Here is a 13,903-nt window from a genome sequence, read left to right on the forward strand (position 1 = left end):
CAGTAAACAGTTTGCAGACATAATTACATGAAGTTTACTTCCGACCTATTATAAAGATTTAAAATATTTACTTTGGTGTAAACACTGTTGTCTTTATATTTACTTTGAGATCTCTCTCTCTCTCTCTCTCTCTCTCTCTCAAAGTAAATATATATATTTACTTTGGTGTAAACACTGTTGTCTTTATAATAGGTCGGAAGTAAACTTCATGTAATTATTTCTGCAAACTGTTTACTGTGTATTGCTATCTTCCCTATTGTGTTGTCAGCTCTTATAGCGGGAAGTCACGCCCTTTTTGTTTTTCTGCTAGACAGTTTACAGTAGCTAGCCAGATGGATAGCATTAAGTGATAGGTGCTCATTTTAACTATTTTATGCCTCTTCAGAGTGGCTTTGAAAGGCAAATATGAAACAAGTATGCGAAAGGTGGATTGTACAGTACACAGCATTTTGTTCGGTATATAATATGCCATCTAAAGATCTGATGCAATCTTGGTTAAATGAATATATTGCCATGGTTGCAAAGTAAAAATTTTAACTTTTCAGTGACTGCATCAAGCTTATATTCTTGACACTGATGAGCCTGAATAAGACCCTACTTCTCAGTAATTCCTATGAAAAGAAGTAGAAAGTAGCCAGTTTGTTTATCCAGATCAATTAAACTGTGTATCACACCAGCCTTTCTCTTTCTCAATCTGGCTTGCCTGTCTGTGAAGGATATTTTTTTCCTGTACATCCTGATACCACTTGTGAATGTTTTCTTTAGGCCTGCTTCATGGCCTTAGTACCTTCTATGTAACAGCCTCCGTGGCCCAGTTCAGTCACACCTCTGACCTGGACCCTATTCCATCTTGTAGCACATCTTGCACATTTTGTTTATTTACTTCATTTATATCCAGCCTTTCTTCCCAAAGAGGATCCAGTGAACTTCCATGGCAGAGTGGGGATTTGAACTAGGGCCTCCCAGATCCTAATCCAACAATCAAACCGCTATACCACACTGGCTGTCATAACTAGGGTTACCAGGTCCTCCGACCCCCTGGGTGGGAGGTCGGAGGTCCGGCTCTTACCTTATGCCTCCCGCCATCGTGCGTGCGCAGAGTGCCCAATACATGCCCGATTTGGGTTGAATCAGGCCTGAATCTGCCAGAATCGGACCTACTGTGGCACTTGGGAGCACACCGTACTGCCCAGGAGCTTGCTTCACCACACGGGAGCACACTGCACTATATGGGACTGCACCCTGGGAGGCATGTTCCCCCCTGCCGGCCAGGTAAGCGGGGGTGGGGGGTGGAGAGTGGGAGTGGGGGATCCCTCGCCCATGGTGGGGGACTGGCATCCCTAGTCATAACTGTTGGTTTGCATCTGGCAATAGAGACATGCATAGCCTTCCAGTTGCAAATCTTTCTCCCTCTCTAAGCTAATGATTTATTCACTCTTTCCACATCAATCAAACTTCTCAATATGATAGGATATAAAAAATATCTGTCCTGCAAATAAAAATTCCATTTTTTGTAAATAGCTTAGTTTAATGTTGAAAATGCTGACATATTAAAAAATTATCCCACCCTTCTGCACTATACCTGATCACCTAAGTTGGCTTGCAACACGATTGAGAGCAATATCATGTCAGAAACACAGGAGAAATGCAGTGAGTAAAAAAAAACACCCCACCCCAAACTACCACAGTCATGAACAATAAAGAAACCAGCAAGAAGAAATATAAAAAAAACCCAACCTAATTTTAAAAATCCATCAAAATCGGCAGTAGAAATTGTTTTATGTTGAAATTGTGCACATTATCGTTATGTATGATATTTCCCCCCTTAGGTGGCAATACGGACAGTGTTTTGTCTCAAATCGCTGCTCAAAGGAAAAAAGCAGCTGGTATACCTGAACAGAAACCCAACCGACAACAAACGGCAGCAGGGCCAGCTCCTTCGCCTTCTCTTCCAGATGTGGAAAGTGCACAAGCCGTTGGCAACGGACACATTCTAAAGGTTTTTGAGTTTCCTGTTCTTGTTGGCATTGTAGCTGGGATCTAACAATGGAAGTACTGGGGCATGCCTCAACTGTATGATTCTCTGTTACCTAACGTTGCTGAACTGGGCCTGTAGGTATGAAGCCAGTATCTCTCTTTAAGAAATTCCTTGAGATGCCTCTGGGGCAGTTTAATCATCTTAATATAGTAATTTTTCAAAATGAATCGGAGAGAATCAAAAATGGTGACAATGCCAGGTTCACCATTAACTGCAGCTCTCCAGCCACTTTGCCGAGGAGGACACAGCTGCTGGTATAGTTCAGAGAAGGCCAAAACTCTGGATGTGGGAAACTGTATTCTGGATTTGTTTGACTTCATTTGGCAATCTCTTTGTGCTTTTAAAAATAATTTGATATGCAAGGTTCTGGCACTGGTCTAAAAGGAGAGCAGAGATACTAGTTGGAAGGAGGAATCTAAACCCCATCCTACTGCAAACCACACAAATGCTGCTCCATAGCCCACGCGGTTTTTCTTTTTAACATATTCCAGTTGTGTAAATCACCCCACTAATGTTTGAGAAAAACCAGTTTTCATCAGTATGAAAATTAATTGCCATAGAGCCTACTTATATAAGGAGATAAAAATATCCAAGAGAATTATGTGCTCTTCTCCATTTCATGCAAGCGTTTATTTTTTTAAATAATAATCATATGGTAAGATTCAGTGACAAGAATTTTTCTTTGTGTGATTAACCAAACAGAAGTTAGAAGTGAACAAAAATCCTCCCTCCGAGAATTCCTCTACTTCGAAAAGCACATCCCCGACTCTCACGCCCTCACAGTCGCCGTCGCCGTCCCCCAAGGTTCACAGTGCAGATTCCTCTCTGTCCTCCTCTCACAGGCAAGGGAAGAGCAGTGGTGGTTCAAGCAGTGGTACACTGACAGATGAAGGTAAGTAGTATTGAGCTACGTGGTCAGGAGGATCCCGTAATCCATCTTTTGCTGAACTGACACTAACAGTGAAATCCTAAGTAGAGTTACTTTAGTCTAAGCCCATTGAAATCAATTCTTGGGTGACAGAGAGAAAATTAGACTAGAGCCCTTCTCCCTGACATACTGATTTGTTCACAGACCAGGACGTTGGTGTATGTTCAAGCATGCAGTCTGCCACCTGCGATCTGTACAATTCAGTGCAGGAATTTGCTGATCATATCATTCACTTCTTGGTTATTATAACATGCTGCACTGGCTTCCAGTTGAATTCCGAATCAGGTTCAAAGTGTTGGTTCTTACCTTTAAAGCCCTGAGTGGGTTGGGACCGGCATATCTCTGGGACCGCCTCTCCCTGTACGTTCCCCGGAGATCGTTCCAATCAGCGAATAAATATTTACTTGTGGTCCCCAGCCCTAAGGAAGCCCGCCTCGCTTCAACCAGGGCCAGGGCCTTTTCAGTCCTGGCCCCAGCCTGGTGGAATGCTCTGTCAATGGAAACCCGGGCCCAGCGGGACATATCATCGTTCCGCCGGGCCTGTAAGACAGAGCTGTTCCACCAGGCGTTTGGTGATTGAAGGGGGCGGTGCCATGTCGGCCTCCCACCTTTGGGGTGGGGAAGGTTCTCCCCACCACTGCACCTTGTTAATTTGTTTTATTATTTGTATATTGATTTTAGTTTTTGTTTTTATCGATTTTAACTGTTCACCGCCCAGAGCCCCTGGGGATGGGCGGTATATAAATTGAATAAATAAAAATAAAATGTTGAAATTCTTCAAGGAACCTGGGTCATAATAAGATGGTTTCCCCTGAAATAAGCCGGCATCTTAAAGGCCAACACATTTTTATTACGGAATCTGTTTTTATGGATAAGAGCTCGTCACATGTAAGATGTGTGCTCTAGTACACAAAACTTATGCCATAATATAAATGTTGATAGTCTTTCAGGAGCCAAGACACTCTTTTTTTTGTTTTGGATTGTCAGAAAGAGGAGCAATTAGAGGTCAGTCCCTCTATGTAGAAGAGGGAAGACAAGCATGAACCAACTGCTATATGATCGACTCCTACTAGTTTTCTAGTGTTTCCTTCTCAGAAATGTCCTGTAGTGGTTATGCTACTTAACACAGATGTTCTCCTAAAGTCATTCTGCAGAGAGCTCTTTGAACTGGATTAAAACGGGTTTCTTCTTAATCCGCTTTAAAGGGAACGCCATGAGTCATGCTTGGAATAAGTACAATATCATGTGGGCATTTCCCTTTAATGTGGGGGATTCCTGCTTTCCATGAGGATGGGCAATTCGCATCTGGAAGCAGTTTTGGAGAGAAGTTATCTGAACCCTCCCTATCAGGGCTGTCCACCATCCAGCTTTTTAAATTAGCACATGTTGACAACAGCCATCTAGTTATTGTACTGTCTCATGTGATGTGCTGTTTCCTGAAATTTTAAAATGTTTTTACTGTTTTATAGTGTATAAATTATAAGATGTGTTTTAAACTGCTGTAATCTACCCTGAGCCCACTGGTGGGGAGAGCGGAATAAAAGCCTAAAGTAAATAAAATAAAAATAAATAAAAACCCGTCTGGGTGCTATGGTCCTTGTCTGTTTGCAGCATTGGTTCTGCATTTCATGTTGATAAAGAGGTGCACGGTTTCCTCCATATTAATAAACCCCCCAAATTAAAATTGTTTTGCTTTATTTTTTTATCTTAAAGATGAACTCACAGGCATCCTGAAAAAGCTCTCGCTTGAGAAGTATCAGCCTATTTTTGAAGAGCAGGAGGTAAGACTTTGTTTTATCTTCCCCCCACCCCCATCTCTTCACTGAGTTGAGCTGAAATCGCTTTACGCAGAATGACAATTTTGTATTTATTTATTTCAGAATTAGTCTTTTAAAAGGTGAATAGAGCATTCTCAGCATGCCACACAAGGGGAAGAGGGATAGGTTTGTGCTCTTCATAAATGCCAGTTGTTCATAACAATTGAATTGAGCTACAGAGGGGGGCATTATATCAGCATCCAAGACGGATGTCAGAACAGTGTGATGCTTAGAGTGTTATACTAGAATTGGAGAGATCAGGGGTAGAGATGGGCACGAACCCAAATACGATCCAAAAAAACCCACAAACCAGGCCAGTTTGGGGTTCACAAACCAGGGTTCGTGGAAGCTCCTTTTCACGGAACTTCCACGAAGTGTATACTGGTTCGTTGGGTTGTATTTACAGGGACAGTTTAAATGGCCATTTCCCTAGGGAAAGGGCCTTTTAAACTGCCCCTTTAAGGGACGTGCAAGGGCAGGTCCCTTTAAACTATCAGCTGGCAGGGGGCATCCCCTCCCCTGCTGCCTGCCAGCTGATAGTTTAAAGGCAGCAGAGGAGGCCGAAAACGGCTTCTCTGTCCTTCAGATGGCTGCCACGGTGGCCGTTTGAGGAGCAGTAAGGCCATTTTCAGCCTCTTCCACCGCCCTGCGGACCCCCAGGGTGGCGGAAGAGGCCAAAAATGGCCTTCCCGCCCCTCCTGGGAGGAGAGGAAAGATGCCACGCCACAGGGGAAGGTAAGCGTGGGGCTGGGGCTGGGGGGGTAGAGGGGCTGGGGTTTGGGAAGTTTAAAGGGGCCTGCCAGTGGCAGGTCCCTTTAAACTATCAGCTGGCAGGCGGTGAGGGGGGCACCCCCCTGCCGCCTGCCAGTTGATAGTTTAAAGGGAACTGCCACTTGTAAGGCAGGAAAGGGCCCTTTAAACTGTTAAATGCCCCTTTCCCTGCCGCTGTTAAGGCCGGAAAGGGGCATTTTAACCCCACGAACCACGAACTGATTCATAATTGGTCCAGTTCTGTGGTTCGTGGTTTGTGAAACCCCCGAACCACAAACCTCTTGGTTCAATTTTTTTTTGTTCTGTGCCCATCTCTAATCAGGGGTCAAATCTCCACTCTGCTGTGAAGCTCTGGTGACTTTGGGACAGCCACTCTCTCTTGGCCTAACTTCCTTCACAGGGCGGTTGTGGATATAAAAAGAGGGACAACACAGCATTGGACAACACACCTTTTGAAAACGATTTTCTTTAAGTGAAATAGGAAGACCTTCTATCATCTCTTGATTAGTGTTTGATAGAAACTTCAGAATTGTGTTTGCTAGGAATCAGATAAAAATTCTTCAGAGGCCTGAACAGTTCTCAAAAGTACATTAACATTCCCATGTTGCAAATGAGAAACTGTGGTAGAGAAAGTAACTCGCCCAGGGACATGCTGACCATCTTAAGAACACTTTCCTGGGAGGAAGTCACATCAAATAAAATGGGACTTACTTCTGAGTAGACCTACCTAGGATTGCTTGCTAAGTATATGTTTGGTTTGGCTGTCTGCGGAAATGCCACAGTTTGATCACATGGCAATGAACTGGCCTCAACAACGAATAATTTTACAGAACTTACAAAGGGAATTAAATTAATGTGCCTGAGTTTTGTTAAACGTAACTGATATTTCATGGGCATAAAGAAAGAATATGTATGGTTGTTCTTTTCCAGGCCAGTGCCCCTGAAAAGGATTGCAAAAGCTTTAGGCTTATGTTGCTGTGTGCTTTTGAGCTCAAATGGAGAAATGATTTGGTGTTCAGTGAAGCCTATTTTCCGATAACTTAAACCTTTTAAAATCCCATAGGAAAAAATAATTGTGTATTGTAGCGGTTCCCAGCCTGGGAGCCAGGGACCCCTGAGGGGGTGCAGAGTTATTGCAAGGGGTCCTTAAATCCATTTGCACATTAAGCATTGCTATTTTTGTGGTTTTGTCCTTAAGTTTTTTCTCAGTCAGTGAATACTAATAGTACAACTACTATCATATGGGGGGCACAACATTTTTGCATATTAAAAAGAAGTCCTCATAATTGAGAAGGTAAGGAACCACTGGTATATTATTTGTCAACTTAGTTTGTACTCATTGTAATCTTTTTAATACAAATCTTGGGAACAGTTGTGCGTAGCAAATGTACAGTTTCCGCTAAAGACTAGTTTAATAGAATATTTAACATGTTTTCCTTAGTGTCTAATACTGGCCTGCATATGAAGTATAGGAAATAATATTTAGCATTTATGCAGTGTTTTAGATCGGTGATTCTTACAATAATGCTATAAGGTAGGACAGCATTATTATCTTTGTATTGCTCGGAGGAGAGGGGTGAGGGAAGGCACTCAGGGAGAGAGAAAGTGGCTTGCCTGAGGACATAAGAAGGTAAGAAGAGCCCTGCTGGATCAGACCAGTGGTCCATCCAGTCCCTCATTCTGTCTCACACAGTGGCTAGTAAGTTACTGTGAACGGCCAGCAACAGGGCACAGAGGCTCAGACCTTCCCCGGATGTTGCCTCTTAGCACTGGTATTCAGAAGGTTTCTGCCTCTGAATATGGACGTTCCCTCTAGTCACCACGGATAGTAGCCACCGATAGACCTATCCTCAGTGACTTTGTCCAGTCCCCTTTTAAAGCCATCTGTGTCTATGGCCATCGCTACAGTCATTGGCAGCAAATTCCACATTTTAATCCCCCGTTGAGTAAAGGAATACTTCCTTTTTTCCATTCTGAATCTGTTGCCCTTCAGCTTCATTGATTGCCCTTGAGTTCTAGCATTATGGGAGAGAAAGAAGAAGTTCTCTCTATCCACTCTCTATTGCCCCTTGCATAATTTTATAAACCTCTCTCCTGTCTTCCCCCCACCATCGTGTTTTTTTAAACTGAAACGGTCACCTTGTGATTTGATGGCAGATACAAGTTTTAAGCTAAGGGACTTCTTGTTTACGGTTAGATCTCTTACACTGCAATTCTCAATATGTATACTCAGAAATAAGTCCCACTGAAGTCAATGAGACTTGCTTCCTAATAAGTGTGTTTAGAATTACAGCCTTACAATGCCATCCTAAGAAGAATTACACCCATCTAAACCCATGGACTTGGAAGGATGTAAGTCTTTGGACCACACTGTAAGCTAGGACATTCTGCTCTGGGCATAGAGCAGGGGCTACTGCGGTAGGTGAGGATGGGAGATAGCTGTGAATTTCTGGGATTATGCAGGGGACTGGGATAGATAACCCCGGGGATACCTTCCAGCTCTGTATTTCTGTGTCTTTATTAGAGTTGCCCTCAGACATCACAGCAGGCTCCAGTTAAGCCAAGATTTGTGAACAGGCATGGCTTGTGGCTGGGCTTGCACACCCTCTTCCCCGTTCTCCTTCCATCTCGTGGAGAATGCAATTAAGCTTTCTTGGTTTGAAACAAACGTTGAGTTTCCTGTGATGAACAAGTGCAGGTGCTCGGGTGAATCAGAATTTGCATAGTCTGTGCACTGGATTCCTCACCAGCATTTGCATAGTCCATATAGACCAATGGTTGTTGTGGATTTTCCGGGCTGTATCGCCATGGTCTTGGCATTGTAGTTCCTGACATTTCGCCATCAACTGTGACTGGCATCTTCAGAGGTGTAGCACCAAAAGACAGAGATCTCTCAGTGTCACAGTGTGGAAAAGATGTTGGCAGGTAATTTATATCTACTCAGGAAGGAGGGTTTGGGCTGAGTCATCCTGTAAGAGTTTCCCAGGGTGTGGAATGCTAATGGCAGGAGGATTCACTGTATCATGAGGAGGTTCTTTTGCATATGGATTGGTGCTTGATATGCTAATCTTCTCTGCAGGGCTATTGTAGGGTATATTTTGTTAGCCTGGTGTTTTTCAGGACCAAGATTCCTGAAATACACCAAACACCAATATAGACGATTCTAAATCTGGGTTAAGCCATGATTTACAATCCCAACCTTCGGAGAAGTAAACAAATATTGGTTCTGCTGGGTACCTGCATTCCTACTTCACAGCAGGAAACTTGCAATCATGTTTTGCTCAAGAAGGGAGGTGCAAGCTTAGTAGTAAACCATGTTTATCTACAATCTTGGCTTAATTGGAATTCATTGAAATGTCTGGATGAAGCCTGAATCTTTGTCACTTCAGCTAATGGAGCAATTGTTAGCAACAAAACTTCACCAACCTCTGAAGAGGAATGAAAGATACAAGACTGTGGGAGCTTTGAAACTTGTTGAGACTGAATTGGAGAGTAGGGTGCATCTGTGCTGTCTCATTCCACTGGACCGCTCATAATATAAGAGGGAAACGATATATTTATGGATTTCTATTTCACAGGTGGATATGGAAGCTTTTCTTACACTTACAGATGGTGATTTGAAGGAACTGGGAATCAAAACAGATGGTTCTAGACAACAAATTCTGGCAGCAATTTCTGAGCTGAATGCTGGAAAGGTATTTCAGAACAGCTTATATACTGAATGCTGCTATTCCCTGCTTGTAAAACAGGGTGAGGACTCTTGGTGGTACCATGATGGCTCAGGGACTGCTGTGTGTTAAGATGCCGAAGAGTTTTGCCTTTTGGGGATGGCTCAGGGATAACTGAGCTCTCTTGTCTCAAGGGATGCAGGCTAGCTGCAAATTCTAGTGAAGAAGCTAGTTTGTTTCTGGAAACTGGCTTGAACTACCAAAAGCCAAGAGTTAGAAAGGGTCCATGGCTCAGCAGTAGAGTATCCACTTTGCATACGGAGTGTCCCCGGTTCAATCCCGAGCATCTTCAGCTAAAAAAAAAATTCAGGCAAGCTCTACCTGAGACACTGGAGAGCTGCTGCCAGTTAGAGTAGACAACACTGACCTTGATAGACCAATAGTCTGGTGCAGTAGAATGCAGCATCAAGCGTTCAGTGTTGCCTTTCAGATGTTAAAGAAGCAGCATGGAAGCTGGTTTTCCCTGGCTTTATCCCACAGAGTTGTTGTAATGCTTACAGGCCTGGCACCATGTATTTATTTATTTTATCTATTTAAATCGGTTTGAGATGGCTACATGAGTGGGACCAATCCATGCCTCTGATTCCAGCCAGGTGGACAATTGTGTGATGAGAAACTGCACAGTTGTCCCCATGAACAGGTTGGCAGGCCTTTGTACATTATCGCAATGCTGCAGGATGATCTCACAAAAATTAACTCCCGTGCCATTACCGTAAACAAGAACTTCTAACAAATATATGTCATGTAGTTGTTTTCAAATTGACACCTTGGTAGCCTATTAAAGTATCCTTTGAACCATTTGTGAGTCTACCTTCCTTTCTTTTTTTGAAATAATGAGAATGATGATTTGCAGGGTGTTTGTCTTTTACATTGCTGAACTGAAAGGTACCAATAATCTTTATTATAAAACTGATATTAACTACTTTGGGTGCAGCAGGTGAACTCCAGAAAAACCATCCCCTTGTCCGAGATCAATAATAGCACAGTGTCCCATCCACTGGAATCTTAGAATTAATGACACTGTTTTGAGACTCCCTTGTATAACCTAGAATATAGTGTGCCAAAAACAGACAGGAGGAACAAGCTTTGTGTGTTGGCACCAGTATTAGCTTTGTTCATTCCCCACCCATTATAGGACACCAAGGTGCATTCCCAAAGATGCAAGTTGAGACATGTTCCTTAGCAACAATTTCATACGTAGAGTCATATATTGAGTGCGTATTTCTGAGTGCTTCTGGTTTAATTATGTTTTTTTCATCAGGGACGAGAGAGAAAAATTTTACAGGAGACTATACACAACTTCCACTCGTCCTTTGAAAGCAGTGTTAGTAACACCAGCCCTGGAAAACCTCAGTGTAAGTAGAGGGTGCTTATTTATTACCAATGAAGTACACAGAGAGTTCTTTCTCATTTTTGGGCTTCTTGAAAGAGGTTTTGGGAGGGAAGTTTAGGTTTGAACAAGTTATATATAATCATGCCCTCCATTCTGCTATCAGAGTTTTCAATACATTGTGTTACATGTTACATATTTTCTTGGTTTTTTGAAAATGGGTGTGGAGGATCTGTTCTTGAAAGAAGTTGTCTTGAATGTGCATACCAACTTTCATTCCATTGCTTCAATATCACATTGAGCTGTATTTTATTTGTTCACTTGCAAATGGAGATACACTGTGAACCATTATATTGCTGTTAGGAGATAAAAAAGCTTTGGCTTCTCCCACAAACTCCTTCTCCAGTATTTTAATCTTATCTTGTTCATTACTTGATGGAATACAGATGTTTAATACAACAGGTGAGGGGAGAGAGAGAACTTAAGGACTGAAGGAGAAAATGGTTTCATTCTTCTCCCAACTCATCATAACATTTAAAGGTACAGACATATCTCAGTCTTAGGGAGACTGAGGAGGTAAGAATAATAAGGGGCAGACAACTTATGTGATTAGATTTGTTTATTACGGGTCCCTTTGGTAGCCAAGTAGAGATTAGTTTTAAATTGCCTTGACATTTAATGGCTTGCATAAGAAACTAAATAATGATGAAGGGAGCTTTGACTTTCGAAAGCTCATACCCTGGAAATCGAGTTGAAGGCGCTGATGGACCCGAATCTTGCTCTTCTACAACAGACCAAAATGGCTAACCACCTGAAACTAAATAATAACTGACACCTTTTCTGTTTTCAGCACCAGGATGCTGGGTAAGAGCACAGGAGCCTTCTCCTACCAAGAGGTAGCCTTTGTGCCAAAATGTCCTATTCCGAAGTCTGGAGCATGGGTGATTGAATCCAGGTGTCTGGAAGAAAATGCACCAAGTGCACCTTTCCAGCAGTGTCTCACTATGGATTTTGTAGGGAAGGCACTGGCAATAATATCCTTTCATTCTGCAAAGCTGGCCTGGCAATTAACTGAGCTGTTCACAGAACTGAAGTTAACAACACATTTGGGTGTTCTCAGAAGGCTGTGGAAGACAGTCAAGAATGGACTGTGATACAAGAAGATGCAGGGTGACTTTGTAAAAATGCAGAAGGGGAGCTCTTACAAGACACTGGTCGCTGTTGCCAAGAAAGAGAACAGTGCGGAAGGAGGCACAAAAGAATCTGCGACTTATGGGTTCTGCTTATAGTTAAATGGTTTTTTTTTATTCCAGATGAGTAGCTGCATTCGTCTGTAGCTGCAAAGTAAAACAAGTATCCAGTGGCACCGGGATTCGGTTTCGTTTTCTCAGCCATGCCGGACGCTCCTCTCGGCTGGTCCGGGAGGAAACGACCGGGCACCCTGACCGGGCGGCTGATCTGCAAGGATTAGCCCCCAGGACTCCCAGGGAGGGAGCCAGGGTCCGGGACGCGGCGGGAAGAACTCCCCGAAATCAATGCGGGGAGGGAATTGCCCGTTTGTCCCTATGGAGGCCGGCAGATGTGCGCGGCGCCTCGAGTGCCGCCGGGCAACGAGAAACGGCAAGTAAAAGAAACAGGCGGAAGCCTGTAAACAAGCGAATCCCTTCTGTTCTACAAGCGTTTGTGAAGGAGAGGTTGATCTGAAGAAGACTCGCTCTTCCCCTTCGTGGAGTTCCAGAATTTTGTTGGCGCCCCCCCCCCCCCAAATGGCAGCAAAGAAGCAAAGTCCCGCTCTCGGTAAGTCAATCTCGGCCACCTTGCAGAAAGGGGAGTCGCTCGAAGAATTGGTGCGCAGGGCGGTGGTGGAAGCCATAAAACCCTTTATTGACAAGCTGAACGAAACTGATCAAAGGGTGGGCTTAATTGAAAGCGAGGTGAAAACCATTAAGGCAGCAGCGGGGGGGGCAGAAAAGTCTGCTCTGGAAAGTGCGTCACTTGTGAAGGCTACAAAAAAGGAGCTGAAGTTGGTGGAGAACCAACTGATCGGGCTACAAGTGGAACGAACGCAGACAATTTTGCGTCTCCAAAACGTGAAAGAGGAGGAAAATGAGGATCTGTGGGATTTGGTCTCGGAACTACTGGCGACACCCGCGAGGACGACTAAAGAAGAGGTTAAAAGCGCCATTTTGGAGGTCCGTCGGGCTTCTTCAAAATATGCAACAAAGCGACAGTTGCCTCGTGAGATCATTATTGACTTTTCAACTAAAAAGATTCGGGACACCATCCTATATAACTCATACAATGCGGATTTGGACTTTATGGGTTTGAAAGTCAAGATTTTGAAGGATGTTCCATTTCTAGTCCGGAAACGGCGTTTTAAATATAAAAAGTTTGCAGCTCTTCTGAGGGACCATGGAATAAAGTACAAATGGTTATTCCCGGAAGGAATATGGTTCAGATATAAAGATCAGGCCTATAAGATATTATCAGAAGATCAACTAAAGGATTTTGAGAATAAAAACCCAGAACTCTGCTGCACCAAGAACGAAGAAAAGGAGGAGCCGGAGGGGGGGGGAGGAGAGCATTGCAACAGCAGTTGCACAGAGAGAATTGCGTCCGGGACCCAGAAGGGGGAGGAAAGTTTAATCAGAATTTGAAATGTTTATTCTCTGTATGATTAACCACTCCATCATTATTCTATGGAGCTATTTTTGTATTATGACAGTATGAAGGGAAACATTGAAGTGTAGTGTTTAGTGTTTGTAGTTCATTCCCCCCCCCTTTTTCTTTTTCCACTCCCCTTTGTCCCTTCCCTCTTCCCTTTCCTTGTGATAGTCTGGTGTAGTGTTTTGTAGTTATGAAAAATAAAAAAATTTATAAAAAAAAAAAAGTATCCAGTGGCACCTTAAATACGACCAATATTTATTTCAGTGTGAATTTTCTTGAGTCAGAAATTATCATCTCAGATGCAGGAAGTGTATCTTTTTTTTTAGGCACATACATTTATGTGCAAACCAAAGAAAGGTGTTGGGGGAAAGTGTAACTTCACTCTTTGTAACGTGACCCCTTCCGTTTAGTATAAATGCATCTGCCTTATGGATGTACACTTCATGCATCTGATAAAGTGAACTCTGCCAAATCCTTATGCTGGAATAGATTTTGTTAGTCTTTAAGATGCTATTGGAGTCCTACTTTATTTTAATGCATTTGTTTATGCATATCATGATAGCAGGACAAATGAAAAAAAATCTGTAAATTTAAACAAAATTACAGTGATCTGGTGAGGAATCC

At 43.0% G+C, this 13,903-nt stretch overlaps 1 protein-coding gene across 1 annotated transcript in view; it reads left to right on the plus strand.

Moving 5' to 3' along the window:
* ANKS6 (ankyrin repeat and sterile alpha motif domain containing 6) overlaps positions 1 to 12,835 on the plus strand; it is a 33,561-nt gene extending 20,726 nt beyond the window's left edge. The window contains exons 11-16 of the mRNA XM_054985765.1: positions 1,830 to 1,999; positions 2,741 to 2,930; positions 4,680 to 4,747; positions 9,133 to 9,249; positions 10,544 to 10,637; positions 11,463 to 12,835. Coding sequence (XP_054841740.1) covers positions 1,830 to 1,999; positions 2,741 to 2,930; positions 4,680 to 4,747; positions 9,133 to 9,249; positions 10,544 to 10,637; positions 11,463 to 11,512 — 689 coding nt within the window. The 3' untranslated portion in view covers positions 11,513 to 12,835. The remainder of the gene's footprint in view (positions 1 to 1,829; positions 2,000 to 2,740; positions 2,931 to 4,679; positions 4,748 to 9,132; positions 9,250 to 10,543; positions 10,638 to 11,462) is intronic.
* The last annotated feature ends 1,068 nt before the right edge of the window (positions 12,836 to 13,903 follow it).

The sequence above is a fragment of the Eublepharis macularius genome, chromosome 7 (genome assembly GCF_028583425.1).
Source record: "Eublepharis macularius isolate TG4126 chromosome 7, MPM_Emac_v1.0, whole genome shotgun sequence".
Lineage (NCBI taxonomy): Eukaryota > Metazoa > Chordata > Lepidosauria > Squamata > Eublepharidae > Eublepharis > Eublepharis macularius.